General features: G+C 35.4%; 3 protein-coding genes across 6 annotated transcripts; 2 read left to right on the forward strand and 1 right to left on the reverse strand.

The window, feature by feature from the left end:
• Nucleotides 1-1,027: 1,027 nt before the first annotated feature.
• Nucleotides 1,028-4,026, reverse strand: LOC106362070. Of its 2 annotated transcripts, XR_001273012.3 has the most exons (7): nt 2,428-4,026; nt 2,250-2,302; nt 2,068-2,166; nt 1,841-1,963; nt 1,674-1,748; nt 1,462-1,577; nt 1,028-1,381 (listed from the first exon to the last, which is right to left on the reverse strand). XR_001273012.3 is itself a non-coding variant. In XM_048766375.1 (4 exons), exons 2-4 carry the CDS (start codon nt 1,732-1,734, stop codon nt 1,130-1,132), a joined length of 429 nt encoding a protein of 142 aa, XP_048622332.1. In that variant the 5' UTR covers nt 1,735-1,748; nt 1,841-2,048; the 3' UTR covers nt 1,028-1,129. The 2 variants fall into 2 exon arrangements, 1 of the variants encoding a protein (XP_048622332.1); XM_048766375.1 differs by lacking the exons at nt 2,068-2,166; nt 2,250-2,302; nt 2,428-4,026 and having other exon boundaries at nt 1,841-2,048.
• Nucleotides 4,027-5,218: 1,192 nt separating this feature from the next.
• LOC106362067 (cytochrome P450 71B2) lies at nt 5,219-7,018 on the forward strand. 2 transcript variants are annotated; one of them, XM_013801886.3, is made up of 3 exons: nt 5,590-5,666; nt 5,740-6,205; nt 6,282-7,018. In XM_013801886.3, the coding sequence occupies exons 1-3, from the start codon at nt 5,590-5,592 to the stop codon at nt 6,885-6,887; spliced, it is 1,149 nt and encodes a 382-aa protein (XP_013657340.1). In that variant the 3' UTR covers nt 6,888-7,018. The 2 variants fall into 2 exon arrangements, with proteins under 2 accessions (XP_013657339.1, XP_013657340.1); XM_013801885.3 differs by having other exon boundaries at nt 5,219-6,205.
• A 1,111-nt stretch (nt 7,019-8,129) lies between these two features.
• On the forward strand, nt 8,130-15,172 carry LOC106362065 (cytochrome P450 71B2). 2 transcript variants are annotated; one of them, XM_013801883.3, is made up of 3 exons: nt 8,527-8,589; nt 8,663-9,142; nt 14,384-15,172. In XM_013801883.3, the coding sequence occupies exons 1-3, from the start codon at nt 8,527-8,529 to the stop codon at nt 14,993-14,995; spliced, it is 1,155 nt and encodes a 384-aa protein (XP_013657337.2). In that variant the 3' UTR covers nt 14,996-15,172. The 2 variants fall into 2 exon arrangements, with proteins under 2 accessions (XP_013657336.2, XP_013657337.2); XM_013801882.3 differs by having other exon boundaries at nt 8,130-9,142.
• The last annotated feature ends 1,194 nt before the right edge of the window (nt 15,173-16,366 follow it).

A 16,366-nucleotide genomic window follows, 5' to 3' on the forward strand; every position in this document is an offset into this window, starting at 1 on the left:
ATTTGAAGGTTATGTGGACAAAAACATCAAAATGGAAAAACACAAAAAACGCATTCAAGATGTTCGACGAAATGCTTTATAAAAATATGCATGTCCATAAAACGGTGTCCACACAATCCTATATGATATATAGAAATATGTATATCCACAAAATAGTGTCCACAAAACCTCGTCCACAAGAACTCGTTCACATGGACATCAAAATTTATTATAAATTTACAAAAAAATATATACATTATGGATATCAAAATGTAGAAGAGAAAAAATTATAACTTATTTTATACATTAATATAGATTTCATACATTATAATTTGTAATAATGACCAAAAAAATATGTTGGGAAATACAAAACCATTTTTTAACAAAAACATTTAATTTTAATATATATTCAATCTTTAGATTTTTTTTTGTTTTAGATGTCATCTAGTGGTTTAGAATTAAACTCAATCATCTAAAATAACTAACTAAAGTAAATATTGGTCTCCACGATATAAACAACATTTTAAAATAAAAAAATGCAACCATCCTCTAGTTTCCCTTAACCAAGCGTGAGGGGTACTGCTGTAAAATCACATAGGGTGGAAGAGGACAATGTGTCCTTCCAGTGGAAAATGCCTTATCATGTCAAAAAAGATAACAATGCGTCTGAGAAGTAACGCACTCAAAAAAAAAAGATAGGTAAAAAGGAAAATTATATTTATCTACTATCTTTACATTATCTACCTTCTTATTCGAGACGGTTAAAACTCTGAGCTAAGACCGAAAAGCGTTTGCATAATTATCCAAAACAATGTTAGGAATGAAAAAAAAAACTATTTGAGATCCTGAGCTATACACTGAGGGAATACAGCGTGATGATAAAAAGCAGAGTATATATGTTCAGCACATTATCTTTATTTCTTTACGTCACACGTCTTATTTTTGTTTCAGTGTTTAAATTATCATTTTTATGGCCATACGTTTTTTTAGTACATGTTTTGCTGAGTAAATATCTGGAATCTAGGAACCTAAGTGGTTGAATGACTCATGAGTAAAATAACCATTGGATTATTGAACTTAATTTATAAGATCTTCTGAAGAAAACACAATAGAGAATAGGGGGAACAGGGATAATGATTCATAAGTATTTTCAAACAGGTATTAATGTGACCAGCTCCAGCATACTCTTCACCTTGGCAGATGTTGTGGTCTGAGCTTTTTTCAGTTTGAGACCAGTTGAAGTTTTGCTGCCAGAGTTATTCTCCTTCTCATTCCCACCTCCAAACATCTTCGCTGAGAGAGAAACTGATCCCACGCATGTGATCTCCAGGGTCCAAGATGTAGCACCATCCTTTTTCTGGCTTGATACGGTCACCTTTCCAGTGCAAATAGATTTAATGGACTGCAGGTATAAATTATTGCAATCAGAAACAGAGTTAGGAAAATTGCTGCAGATAAACATATTATAGTTTGAAACTGTACCTGATGCTGAGCAGTGATGATAAACTGGTTAAGCTCCGCTATTTTCATAGGCTCAACCTTTGAAAATCCCCAACAAAGAAGCTGCTGATGTGTTCCCAGTATCATTTGTGAAGAAACTGTAGTAGTAATGAGTGTCCCGTGAGAGTGTGTGAGATAAGTCATGTAGCAGTACGTTTCTAGATGTAATCAAGCAGTAATTTTTAAATGCTTACTTTTAAATTTAACTCTCTCATGCATCAGTCTCCTTGTCATAGTGAGTCCCTGATGTGGCATTTAGAAAAATCGTCCTGGAGATGGGGTGTCAGTCTTTGCAAAAGCATCATGGTGGACATCATTTTACGAAAACATAATAGGGTTTCACAACAGTATGAAAGAATACCTCCCACAATCTTGGGATTATAGTTTGTTGCAACAAAAACTCGTGGATCCACCCTAAAGCTTTTAAGTTTTGTGAAACCACACAACTTGATAGTGGAACACACTCAAGGTGAAAGACACGTCACTACAAAGAAAAAAATGCGGACCAAATCTTCAACGTGTTTGTCTAATAAAGTAGTGTTATCAATTATAAAGGTGTAGAAACCTATATAAGAAAGTAATAGATACCTATCAATTTTATGGTTGCCATGACACGGTCTTTGTCTTATGGAGGATCGCTTACATGCCTCTTTACAGCAGTTAGTTCACCAGTTATATATATATGACCTAAGATGAACATTTGAAAAAATAAAACTGCTTTGAATGATGAGTGAGTTTAAGTCCAAAAAAATTAATAATAATAGGGTTACCTGGAATAAATGAGTGTTTGTTGGACGTTGACGGTAGCTTACATGAGTGTCGGCTGCAATACAGGAACACAGTGAAAAAAAATTAACAAAGGAAACAAAAAAAGATCTCAGAAATATGAACATAGTCTTTTGCATTTTAAAAAGTCGATAAATATGTGAGTTTTAAAGTCGAGAATACTTTGTAGTCACATTCGAATCAAGCAGGAGCATATCCACGGACATCAGTTCATCACCTCGCCTGATGTTCCCCGCCTCCTAGAAACGCAATAGCGTAACCTCCACCTCCACCGTGGAAAAACATCTACAGAATTTCAAATCTGAAAGGAAAACTCGAGCATTAGCCATTTTTTCAGAAAATAAGGAGATTGTTTTGTTTTAACAAATTGATAGGATGCTATAGATTGTAGAGATGCTAACCTTTTTATAGTGGAACCACCACCGTCTTTAAAGAGCTAAAGTGGAATTGAAGAGAGATCGTGGAAGGTGGATTTAAAGAGGGAATTCAATAGCAATGTTTCCATTGATTACTTGATCAGTACGAAGAAGATGAACAGTTCGCTGGAAACTATAGAGTCGATACGGCGCCGATTAATCGCTGGATCAGGAGGAAGAATGCTCAGTTTCAATGGAAACCCTAAATCGCCTACGACAGAGATGGTAGAGAGATAAAAGACAGGATAATAAACGCACCGTTTCGCAATACATCATATCATGCTTTAATAAAATAGTCTATGGGAGTCGCTAAAAAAAAAGGCCATGGGCTTAATAATGCAAAATGTTCAGACATAATAAGAACGTAAGCCTAACGGATTCCGGAGAAGAAAAGAATGGTACGGAGCGTTCTAGCAACTGACGTGTCAGTGCGGGAGGCTTCCTATTTCTGACGTGTCATCTTTATTGGCAGCACCAGGAGTGATTAAAAGTCTCTTTTATATATAAAGATACAGTATTGCAAAATATAAGAATTAGTAAATGTATGATGAACAATTTATCCAAAAGTAATGAAGTTTGATAAGTTACATAAGTTTCATAAATTATCCAAATATTATTATTAGTTTCTAAATATCCAAATATTATTATTATTAGGTTACTATTTTCACAAATCCAGTTTGTGCCCAATCCTATCATTGTAGAATATAAATTTGTATTAATGCTTAATGACTTGAGATGTTAAAATTTATTTCTTTCTTTATAGTTTTTTTTCTTTATAGTTGTAATATATATCCCTAAATATAAATGTTAACAAACTAAATACTGACAAGATATAGGTGATTACTCGTGAATCATATGAATTGTGGAAAGTTGGAATGTCATAATATTTAGAGTGTGATTGGTAATATCAGCGCAATTTGGAAGAATAAAAAATGACGAAAATGAGTGGAACATGAAATAAGAGGAAAAGGTAAACTTCAGAGTAAACGTTTACTCTAGAAAAAAGAGAAGAAAAACTTAACTACAAAAAACATAAAAAGACAAAACATTTACTCTATATCAGTGTAACTCCTTTTATCTTGATTGGGTGTTTATTCACGCAACTCAGTCAAAACATTTTTTACTCTACAAAAGTTACGCTAAAAGTGACTTTCAATCACACCCTCAATTAGCAGAACATACAATTTATTTATCGGTGCTTTTTATATGATGTTTTCCTAAAATAGTTTTGTGTTTTGTTTTCGATGCAAAAGTTGAATTTATTTTCCAACTTCATGGTTTATGATAATGAAAATAAAAATATTGTTTTTTCTTTTATGGACTGAACTCTCTTTTTTTTTTTTTTTTTTTTTTTTGTCACTGATCTGGACTGAACTCAAAATAGACAAGATCAGTCAATTAGAAAATAGGAGCGTTTTGTTCATTTTTCTTTCACCCTCAGGAAACTAGTGCTTGCACATCAGTTGACGTGGAGGAAGACTTTAGATGGTCGACAAAAATGGCATCATTAAGAAGAGACAATAGTTGGTTCTTTACAACATCAGTAAGAATATCTCACTCACTTTCTGTCTAGTAGAATAATAAAAGAAATGAAAAATCAAGCCCTTTCTAAAAAAAATGAAAAATCATGAAATAAAGGCAAAACAATTGAGAAATGTTTATGGAGTAATAAATTTTCACATAAATCTAAAAAACACTGAACACACATATTTCCTTATATTTGCCGTTTGTCTTTTTACAATAAAAATTGATCTGAAATTTTAAACAATAATGTAATATGGGTGAAATATAATTAGTAGAGTTATCTCACATGTGACCATGTCCAATGTTTTATAGTCATTACTCTTGATAACTCCTGGTCACCCACATTTTTGTCTTCTAGTGCCATAAAATGTCCTGGTCTTTAAATGATCGGAAAGTATAATTGGACACCTCCCTATTAAGATGCCATACTTGTACGGTTGTACGTATTCAGTGATCCAATCAATCAGTGCCATGTTATACAATAAACCAATTATATGTCATGACAAAGTCTGACGAAAAAAAGAGGATCTAGACCAAGGGGAGGCAGGCTAGATGTGGCCATAGTTCAATAATACATTGGTATAGGCTCCAATCTTTTTTGAAAATAATATATAGGAATACTCCCAAAATGTTTATGTCCATAAAATCTCAAGAGTGATGGAAGAAGGTAGCGCAAACAAATAAAGCACAGTCTAACTGAAAAGAAGGTGATGTTTGAACCACAAGACTTAATTATGCATTTATCAAGTTCTTCATTCCAAAGAGGATAGTTTTGGGACTTTCCACAACTTAAGTACATTCTGTTACAACTTATACAACATACATGACATCGTAAACCGATCGGTGACTACTTATCCTCACTCAAACAAACAAGCCAAAGTCTTAACAGATCAGAAGGTGATGTTTGAACCACAAGACTTAATCATGCACTTATCACATTCGTTATTCCAAAGAGAATACTTTGAACACTTTCAGCAAATATAGTAAGTTCTGTTACAACTTATACAACATACATGGCGTCGTCAAGCTCTTCCACTCATCTTATACTTACATACACACGACTCAACTAAGTTCATCTCATCAAGAAACAGAGGAAGAGAAAAATGGCTGTCTTGCTCTGTTTCCTCTTGGTTTCTCTTCTTGCTCTTGTTTCATCAATCTTTCTTACAAACATTAAAACCTCAAAACTCAATCTTCCTCCAGGCCCTTCAACTCTTCCAATCATCGGAAACTTACACCATTTCGCAGGATGGCCCAGCAGATATTTTCACAACCTCTCCATCAAATACGGACCGGTGATGCTTCTCCGTCTCGGTTTCCTTCGAGTGGTTGTGATCTCATCGAGTGAAGCAGCTGAAGAAGTGCTCAAAACCCATGACTTGGAATGTTGCAGCCGACCAAACACCCTCGTCTCCGGAAAACTCTCTTACGGTTTCAAAGACGTCAACTTCGCTCCGTACGGTGAGTACTGGCGCGAGATGCGGAAGCTGGTGGTCATCGAGCTTTTCAGTCTTAAGAAGGTTCAGTCATTTAGGTATATAAGAGAAGAAGAGAGTGACTTGATGGTCAAGAAAGTATCCGAATCGGCTTTGAAACGATCTCCTGTGGATCTAAACAAAACTTTCTTCTCTCTCACGGCAAGCATCATCTGTAGAGTAGCCTTAGGACTGAACTTCCATGAGAGCGGCTTCGTTATCGACCAAGAAAGGATCGAAGAAATTGTTACCGAAGCAGGGGAAGTTCTAGGGACGTTCACTTTCTCTGACTTCTTCCCTGGTGCACTTGGAAGATTCGTGGACTGGTTGTTTCAACGGCACAAGAAGATCAACAAAGTCGTTGAAGAGCTTGATGCTTTTTACCAACACGTGATTGATGAACACTTGAAGCCAGAAGGAAGGAAAAATCCGGATATTGTTTCTTTGATGTTGGATATGATTGATAAACGAGGAAGTGAAGACTATTTCAAACTCGATATGGACAACGTCAAGGCAATCATCATGGTAAAATCTCATGTTAAACCATGTTTCTTGTTTAACAAGTAATAATAATTCAAACTTGGTATGTTTATTATGTAAGGATATATTTCTAGCGGGGATAGATACAGGCGCCACAACTATGATATGGGCGATGACCGAGCTCGTTAGAAACCCTAACGTGATGAAGAAGGCTCAAGAAAATATCCGAGCCACCCTAGGGCTCAAGAGGGAGAGAATCACTGAAGAAGACCTAGGAAAAGTTGATTACATGACGTTTATAATCAAAGAAACATTCAGGTTACACCCACCGGTTCCATTTTTGCTCCCAAGGGATACAATGTCCCACGTCAAGATTCAAGGCTATGACATTCCTCCTAAAACGCAGATCAGAGTTAATGTATGGACAATCGGACGTGACCCGAAGCGTTGGACCGACCCTGAAGATTTTATTCCTGAACGGTTTGCAGATAGTTCTGTAGATTTTAGAGGACAACATTTTGAGTTGTTACCGTTTGGTTCCGGTAGGAGGATATGTCCTGCCATGGCAATGGGGACTGCTACCGTGGAGCTAGGGTTGATGAACTTGCTTTACTTTTTCGATTGGGGATCGCCTGATGGTATGAACATTGAAGAGTTTGATATGGAAGAAGCTGACAATCTCACGTATGTCAAGAAACTACCTCTTGTGCCTTTTCAACGCCATTAGTGGGCAGTAAAAAAAACCATACAACGCCTTTAATTATTTTTTCTTTTTAAATATTGTAAAATTAATAATTAATTCATGTATGACGAACACTATGTCCAAACTAATAAAGTTCAACAAGTTACATTATTTAATACGCTATCCATAAAATATTATTATTATTATTTTAATATTTTTTTATAAATCGAGTTTGTGTCCACACCTAGTCACCTACTACTGTAAAATGTTCATTTTGTTGTAGAAGAATATATGTTTCAGTTCATATTAGGTGTGCACAAACGTGATTTTTAATATTAAATCTGATAGTTTCTCAGAAACTTGAAAAATCCAGGTTGAATTTTCTTTATTAGAGAACCTTTAGCATAAATTGTCGTTTTCACATTTTTTTTTTCCGTTTTCACATTAAATATAATTATATATAGTGATTAATGAGATATTTTAGTTCCAGTGGGTCTTAGAGTACTATATCCACACTGTAAAATGTTAATAAGCTTAACATCAATAAGATTTAGATTATTGGTTGTGAATACATGATGTTGACTTTTGGAATATCACAAAGTTTTAATATCAGAGTATAAAATTAATTTCTCATTGCTTTTATAAAATGTTGGACTTAAATTATTCGGTATATGTTATTTGTTGTGTCATTTCTTCCACGGTAGAATTGAAATCCTTTTTTCCGGGTTTCGTAATAACTAAACGAATAGATTAGTATTTTCCATAAACAGAAAACCTAAAACAAACCAAATCAGGACATGATCTTAGCCAAAAGTACCAAGTCAAACTAATATTACAATTATTGAACAAAAAAACTTTAAAGAATGAATTCAACCACCCTCAAGAAAGTCATAAACATTGAAGAATGAATTCAACTACCCTCAAGAAACTTGTACTCGATTTTCAAAAAAAGAAACTTGTACTCACGTCAGTCGACGTGGTAGAAAGACTTTAGATAGATTATCAGTGTATAAAATAATTTTTGTGTTAAACGATAGAATATTTTAATCCAACACGTCCTTGTTAGCGACAAAAAAAGGCATGACTTGTGACCAATGATCCAATATATAAGTGCCACGCAATCCAATCAACAAATCATAGCAAAGAGTAACAGAACCCGTGACTGTTGGAGTGTTGGACCACAAAACTTCTCTGAGTTATTAGTTTTTTGTCACATTGATGAATCCAATGAAGATAATATATTCCACAAAACTATGAATATGGTCACAAACAAATTTCAACCATTTGTTTTGAGAGAGAGAGTTAACGTATTGATCAGGACATCTACCGAGTTTTTTTTAAATTATCTTTATATACAAAGGCCAAGACTCTTCGGGTCGTACAGAAACAGAGAAAAATTAAAAATGGAGACCTTGCTCTGCCTCTTCTTGGCTTTGTTTCTTACTCTTGTATCATCAATCTTTCTTAAAAAGACTAAAAACTCAAAGTTCAATCTTCCACCTAGCCCTTCAAGTCTTCCGATCATTGGAAACTTACACCATCTTGCAGGACTGCCTCACAGATGTTTTCATAACCTCTCCATCAAATACGGACCAGTTGTACTTCTTCGACTGGGGTCTGTTCCAGTGGTTGTGATCTCATCGAGTGAAGCAGCTGAAGCAGTTCTCAAAACTCATGACTTGGAATGTTGCAGCCGACCAAAGACTGTAGGGACCGGAAAACTCTCTTACGGTTTCAAAGACATAACGTTTTCCCAGTACGGTGCGTATTGGCGGGAAATGCGGAAACTCGGGGTGATAGAGCTTTTTAGCCTTAAGAAGGTTCAATCATTTAGGTATATAAGAGAGGACGAGGTTGGTTTTGTGGTGAAGAAACTGTCTGAAGCGTCTTTGACACAATCTCCTGTAGATTTAAGCAAAACCTTCTTCTCTCTTACCGCAAGTATCATCTGTAGAGTGGCTTTAGGACAGAACTTCCACGAGAGTGACTTCTTTATCGATCAAGAAAAGATCGAGGAGCTTGTTACCGAAGCAACAGTAGCTCTAGGGGCTTTTACTTTCTCTGACTTCTTCCCTGGTGTACTTGGGAGATTCTTAGACTTGTTGTTTCAACGACACAAGAGGATCAACAAAGTGTTTGAGGATCTTGATGCTTTTTATCAACATGTGATTGATGACCATTTGAAGCCAGAAGGAAGGAAAAATCCAGATATTGTTTCCATGATGTTGGATATGATTGATGAACAAGGAAGTGAAGATTCTTTCAAACTCAACATGGATAATGTCAAGGCAATCCTCTTGGTAAAATCTCAACTCTTGACTTTGTTTTTATTACATGCAAATAGAGCTGCTGAATAAGATATGAGAATAATTTTTTTTTTAAAAATTATTTTGTGAGAAAATAAATATATATAAAAAACACTACAAGAAAACATAGGCATACCGAGGAAAAAAAATCGTCGGTATGTCGTCGGAATAACGTTATTCCGACGACATACCGACGAAACAAGTCCTCGGAAATAACTCCTCGGAAATTCATTTTTCCTCGGAAATCCTTCGTAAATTTCCGACGAAATTCCTAGGACCACCAGTTCGTCGAAAAGGTCCTCGGAATATACCGAGGGAGAACTTCCCCGTGATATTTCGATGGACTTTCCGATGGTCCAATCCTCGGAAGTTCCGACGAAATGTTCCTCGGAATTTTCATCGGGAATTTCCGAGGAACGGAGCCCTCGGAAAATTCCGAGGAAGGAGTCCCTCGGTATATTCCGACAACTTATTCCGAGGAAATGTTCGTCGGAAATTTTCGAGGGTTCATTTCCTCGGAATTTCAAAAAAAATTAATTTTTTTTAAATTTTTTTAAAAAAATAAATTTTTGAAATTTAAATTCGAAAATATAAAATTAAAATTAAAATTGAAAACATATTAGATAATATTCAAAGTTGTACAAATAAAAATAAAACATTCCGAGTTTTTGAAAAAAAAAAAAAACTACGGGTCTTGCACGTTCGGGAACACCTCGTTCGGGTACATCCTCTTCATCATCTCCATCATTTGCTGGTTCAGCCTCTTCTGTGCCTCATAGCCCGCCTGTTGAGCCGCCATCTAGGTCTCCAACAAAGATATGCGATCATTGTTGTCCTTCAACTGAGCCGTAAGTACTTCTGGATCAACAAAGGGCGGTGGTGCAGAAAAATGAGGAACCGACCTGGAGCGACGATCTAAACAGACCAAACGTCCCTTCTTCTTTGGAACCGACTGAAATAGAAAATAACCAAATTTAAATAATATAAAAAGATGATAAAATAAAAATCAAGAAATAAATGAATTGAACTTTAAAAAAAGGAACTTACCGATTCAACGATTTCATTGATTCGAACCCGGGACAAGTTGGTCGAAGCCGTCGAATCCTCATCCTCGGTTTGAAGCTGAGACACTTCGTCTTGCACTTTGGACCAGGGTGACCACTTCCCTCACAAGACCATCATCAATCTGGCCGGTCTTCTTGTTGGTATACACCCTCTTCATTAGGGCGAGATCATCAACCGGCTCGCCATCATTTTCTTCTGCTTTGAAAAAAACATAAATTAAACAAACATTAGAAATTAGAAGAAATGCACAAAAAATAAAATTTCAAAACTTAAATAATTGAAGAAAAAGCGGCTGAACTTACCATGCGATCCCCCAGAATGGCAATAGATTGAGCATCCAAATTATGCTTGAAGACGCCCTTCCCTTTACGCTCGCTCCTGCGGTTGGTGGAGTTGGTGGAAGAAGTTTCTTTCGTCTCTTCCTTATCCCAATCCTTCCAGACCGTGTTGTTCATCGACTTTGGGACATTTTAATAAAAAAAAAGAAAATAGTTTAATAAATTAAAAAATAGTTTAATAAATTAAAAAATTGTTTAATAAATTAAAAACAACCTTGTTTATTTCCCACTTCTTCTTCCACTCGTGCATCTGCTTCTCATAGTTGTCCATAACTTTATGGACGAAGTGGTGATAGATAAAGAGCGTATCATCGGAATTCCAGTTGAATTCTTGCTGAAAAAAACACAATTAGTAGAATTTATATTAAAGATTAAAAATATAAGTAAAAAATTAGAATACTTACCGCAAACTGACGAAACCACAGATGCTGCTTGTCGGTAGGGAAGTAAGTGAAAGTCGGATGTCCCTTGTCGAGGGCCGAGTACATCATACGGTTGATCCATGCGCTGATCCCGTTCCCGGATCGGTTGAACCTAGTAAAAAGAACAAATTATTAATAATGAATCAAATTTTAATGAAAAAATGTTTAATTTCCATGTTTGACCCCGTCCATGTGGATACGGAGTGAGATAGGGAAGATGATCACGACCGGGCTGTCGAACCAACTCCGCAACACTCATCACTCCCGGAGGAGCAGTAGCGGGAAATAGAGAGGGAGATGTATGGTAGGAGCTGTGGCGCGAAGCGGAATCCTGAATCTGGCTGGAATCCCGAGACTGGCTCCCCGTACCACCACGACCACGACGCTGTCGAGGCCGGGTCTGATCATCATTAGACCTGTAAATTAAAAAAAAACATATTTAAAAATTAGTTCTAATAATTTTAATAAATAAAAAAACATATTTAAAAAATAGTTTTTAATCACAAAAATATAAATAGTTTAATAATTACAAAAAGTAGTTTTAATAATATTAAAAATGTTTAAAAAATATAGAAATTTATATTATATATATATATTGTTTTTTTAAAAAAAATCCCAAATAATAGTTTTTAATCACAAAAAAAAGTTTTATAGATATTAAAAATGTTTAATAAATATATAAATGATTTTATAATGCAAAAAATAGATTTTATATACAAAAAACGTTTTCATATTATATATACATAATTATCAATTAGATTTTTATAACCACAAAATTAATAAAAACTAAAAAAAAAATTCCAAATCAAGTGAATACCATAATCAAACTCGATTTTACACAATCCTACTATTCACCCTAACAAAAATCTATAAATATCATTCCAAAATCATCAAATCTACTTAAAAACCTAACAAATCTAACCTAAGAGAGTGGGATAGGGTTCATACATGATGCAGTGACTGAAATTGAGGAGGATTAGGGCGGATTCGCCGGAAATCGTGAACGACGGCTTCATACATGATGCAGTGACTGAAACTCTCCAATCACTGGTTCATCCTCTACGTGAACGACGGCTTCCTCTCCGAAATCGGTTAAATCGACTACAAGGCCAACTCCAGCTAAATCTTCTGCTGCACTTAAGTTGCCGGATGTGCTTGGCTGTAGTGGGTCTTCCAGCTCAGAACTTCTCTGAAGTCTTGTAACAGTAACCCATGGATCATCTCTGTTCCTTACCCGGGAGTACTTGATATAACAAACCTGTAACATTTAAAAAATTATTAGTAAAATTATAAATTAATACACATGATGATGAATCATTCTGAATAATTAACATTTAATCTTGACAATATGGACATGATAGCCTTCAATGTGTTGTCCATCCAGATAACATTGGAAAATCACTTATTGTCCACATTAGTACTGCCCGCATTTGAAAGTTTTCTTTACACGAAACATCGTATGTTTCAGCACCTTGAGTCCATAGTTGTTGCAACTCATATATTAGTGGCTGAAAAAACACATCAAGTGATCTCTTAGGATGCTCTGGTCCGGGAACGAGAATCGAGAGAAACAAAAACTCTCGTCGCAAGCACAAGTTTGGGGGTAGGTTGTATGGTGTAAGAATGACTGGCCATAGAGAATATTGTCTTCCACTCTTTCCAAACGGACTGAAACCATCAGTACATAATCCAAGGTAGACATTTCTTCTCTCATACGCAAAGTCGGGATACTTTGATTGGAAATGCTTCCACGCTTTTGCATCTGAAGGATGTCTGATCTCACCATCTGTTGAGGGCTCCACATGCCATCTCATTGGTTGCGCTGTGCGTTCAGACATATACAACCTCTGCAACCTTTCCGTCAAAGGCAAATACCACATCCTTTTATATGGCACTGGAACTCTTCCACTCGTATCTTTATAACGAGGTTTTCCACAAAATTTGCATGTAACCCGCTGTTCATCCGCCCTTCAATAAATCATGCAGTTGTCGCTGCATACATCTATTACCTGATACGATAAACCAAGACCAGCTACGAGTTTCTGAACCTCGTAGTATGAACCAGGAGCTACATTATCCTCGGGTAGAATACCTTTTACAAAATCATCAATCGCATCCACACAGTCTTCAGCCAAATTATAATCTGTTTTAATGCCCATCAATCTTGTAGCAGATGATAAAGCTGAATGACCATCTCTGCAACCTTCGTACAATGGTTGCTTTCCAAAATCCAACATATCATAAAATCTCCTAGCTTCTGCATTGGGTAAATCTTCCCCTCTAAAATGATCATTTACCATCTGCTCAGTACCTACACCATAATCTACATCCATTCTAATTGGTTCTTCTAATCTAACTGCTGGCTGAGGTTCGCTAGTACTACCATGTTCATAATCAGTTTCCACATGATGATACCAAATTTTGTAACTTCGTGTAAACCCACTCAAATATAGATGAGTCCAAACATTCCACTCTTAAATAACCTTTCTATTTTTACAATTAGAGCAAGGACATCTTAACATACATGTTTTTGCTTCCGGTTGTCGGTGAACTAACCCCATGAATTTGGTTATACCTCGTTGGTATTCTTCCGTAAGTAATCTCGTGTTCGGATCCAAATGAGGTCGATCGATCCAAGAACGAAAATAATTTGAAGATGACATGTTTTTTATGAATCAAATTCGTGTGTAAAGAGAGTAAGAGGGAGGATGAAGATATGGAGTGAATGAAGAGGAAGAGGGGTGCTTGTATTTATAGTTGAAATCCTGCCGACAGACCGAGGAAATTCCGACGCCAACGGCTAGTTCGTCGGAATTTCCTCGGAATTTTTAAAATCCCCCAACGGCTCTCCAACGGCTATAATATATCCTCAGAATTCATCGGTTTTTTCCGAGGAATACATTTTTCCTCGGTATTCCATAAGAATATTCCGACGGATTGATATTTCCTCGGAATTCCGTCGGTATATTCCGAGGAAACCAAATTTTGTGTTTCTTCGGAATATCCTCGGAAATTCCTCGGGATATTCCAAGGATTTCATTTTCCGTTGGAATGTCCGTCAGAATACCGCTGTTTTCTTGTAGTGAAATTCTCCAAATTTCAGACATTTTTTTTCAAAAAGGCTTGAATTTTTTAGATATATTTATAAATTTAGGCTTATCATTTTTTTTAAATGATAGAAATATATATGGAGTTACATTTTAAATTCACATCATTTTAACTCGTTATATCTTGAGTTTATGGAATGTTCCTGACTAATTCCCTGGGATTATACCATTAATATTTTTACATCATTGCTTGTTAAATATATCATTAATATTTTTTTCAACATAAATGAAAATAATTTGAGATGGTATTCTTAACAACTATATTATACTAGTTTTTATTTGTGGTTGTTATGTGGTCTTCAGGATGTATTTCTTGCCGGGATAGATACAAGCGCTGTAACAATGATATGGGCGATGGCAGAACTCGTTAAAAACCCTAGAGTAATGAAGAAAGCTCAGGAAAATATTCGAACCACCCTTGGACTCAACAGGGAAAGAATTACTGAAGATGATATAGGCAAAGTTGATTACTTGAAGCTCATAGTCAAGGAAACATTCAGGTTACATCCAGCACTTCCATTTATAATTCCAAGAGAAACAATGTCTCACGTCAAGATCCAAGGCTACGATATTCCTCAGAAAACGCAAATTCAAATTAACGTATGGAGCATAGGACGTGACCCCGAGCGTTGGATCAACCCTGAAGAGTTCAACCCTGAACGGTTTACTGATAGTTCTGTAGATTTCAGAGGACAACATTATGAGCTCTTACCGTTTGGTTCTGGTCGAAGGATGTGTCCTGCGATGCCAATGGGAGTTGCTAACGTGGAGCTAACATTGATGAATTTGCTTTACTTTTTCGATTGGGGATTGCCCGATGGGATGAAAGTTGGAGAACTTGATATGGAAGAAGCAGGTAATATCTCCATTGTCAAGAAAATACCTCTTCAGCTTGTGCCCCTTCGGCGTAACTGATGTGGAGTCCTTAAAGCTTGAAACCATGTTTTTTTTTCTCTTTTTTTTTTGGGTACAAATGTTAAGAATACCATGGAAAGTTCATGACAAGGACTCGTAAGACTTTTATAAATTGTTGCTTTATGTAAGAATTGATGTTTGAACAATAACGTATCAATAAATAATTAAGTTTGTTCATTTGATTTTAAAAGGTTTGGCCATTGACAATTTGAAACCCAAGACATTCTAATATATTTTTTCTTTTCAGAACTTAAATATTGCTGAATTATTTATATAATCAGTTAAATAATGTCATCATAACGTCTAATATTTCTCTTAATCCATATTTTATCTTCAAAAGCATGTCTTTTTTCATTTTTGGAGTTGTAATAGTATAATCCCTAAATTCAAATACAAATATTGATAGCCACAATTTAATGGGGGTGTGTTTCTTGTCCAACATTTATATATTTATTGAGAAAACTCACAAAACATAGTATTAAATTAAAATGTCTGGTGTTTTTGACACTCACAAGTCGCAATGCATACTAATGAGTACGATAAATTACTAGTGGAGGAAATGAAATCACTAGAGAAAATTGGTACCACGGAAAAAGGTACTATTCATTTTTGGATAAGAGAAGTACTGTATAGTTTTGTTTGTTAAATATTATTGTTTAGTTGGGATGTCTACCAAACTTGATTGGTTCAAGATATTATAATTTGGCGGAACCCACAAAATTGCCGCATTTCTAGTTGTCCAATAAGAAAGTTGATGTTCAATTTTTTTTTTTTTTGAGATTTTAGGTTTTAAGAAATTTCTATGTATAATAGATTTCTAATGCTGATGTTTTGAGGAAATTGTTGTTCGTTTTGAGATAAAAAAAAATGTCCAGAAGAGCGTTTCTCAATATTATTCGTCTTTTGTCAGTTAATTTCCTTATATCGAATTAAACAAAAAAAAAATCATACGAAATCTAGGCAATAGGATGAAGTCACGTTAAAGTAATTAGACTAATTACCCTTTGTATGAAATTAGGGCTAGGATTATAAACTAAACCGAATCAGACCAAACTAAACGGAACCAAAGTTGTGGAAGCATCGTATCCTAATGGTTAAAGTTTAAAGACTTCTTTACCAAAGTATGTGGTTCGAATCTCAGGCTATGCAATTTTTTGCTGATTGCAGATTACAGGGGGTTCAAGTTTTAATTCTCCGCGAAAACGGTTTTTATTAGATAATTATGCAGATTACAGAAGAAAAGCTTACAAATGATCTTCAACATGATGCAAGTAAATCTGAGGCTCATGTAATGCAGTTAGGCGTAGATCCTCATAAGACAGGTAGTATTATCGGTTGTTGAATCTTCTTTGTAATATTTCTCATAATTGT

The sequence above is a fragment of the Brassica napus genome, chromosome C8 (assembly GCF_020379485.1).
Source record: "Brassica napus cultivar Da-Ae chromosome C8, Da-Ae, whole genome shotgun sequence".
Classification (NCBI taxonomy): Eukaryota; Viridiplantae; Streptophyta; class Magnoliopsida; order Brassicales; family Brassicaceae; genus Brassica; species Brassica napus.

Bases quoted from the DNA above. Each gene is read 5' to 3' on its own strand.
- LOC106362070 (XM_048766375.1), bottom strand. From the start codon at position 1,734: ATGCCACATCAGGGACTCACTATGACAAGGAGACTGATGCATGAGAGA. The intron at 1,578-1,673 runs GTAAGCATTTAA...TTACTACTACAG, and splicing joins TGAGAGAGTTAAATTTAAAA to TTTCTTCACAAATGATACTG. The intron at 1,382-1,461 runs GTACAGTTTCAA...TTATACCTGCAG, and splicing joins TCATCACTGCTCAGCATCAG to TCCATTAAATCTATTTGCAC.
- LOC106362067 (XM_013801885.3), top strand. From the start codon at position 5,309: ATGGCTGTCTTGCTCTGTTTCCTCTTGGTTTCTCTTCTTGCTCTTGTT. The intron at 6,206-6,281 runs GTAAAATCTCAT...TTATTATGTAAG, and splicing joins ACGTCAAGGCAATCATCATG to GATATATTTCTAGCGGGGAT.
- LOC106362065 (XM_013801882.3), top strand. From the start codon at position 8,246: ATGGAGACCTTGCTCTGCCTCTTCTTGGCTTTGTTTCTTACTCTTGTA. The intron at 9,143-14,383 runs GTAAAATCTCAA...TGTGGTCTTCAG, and splicing joins ATGTCAAGGCAATCCTCTTG to GATGTATTTCTTGCCGGGAT.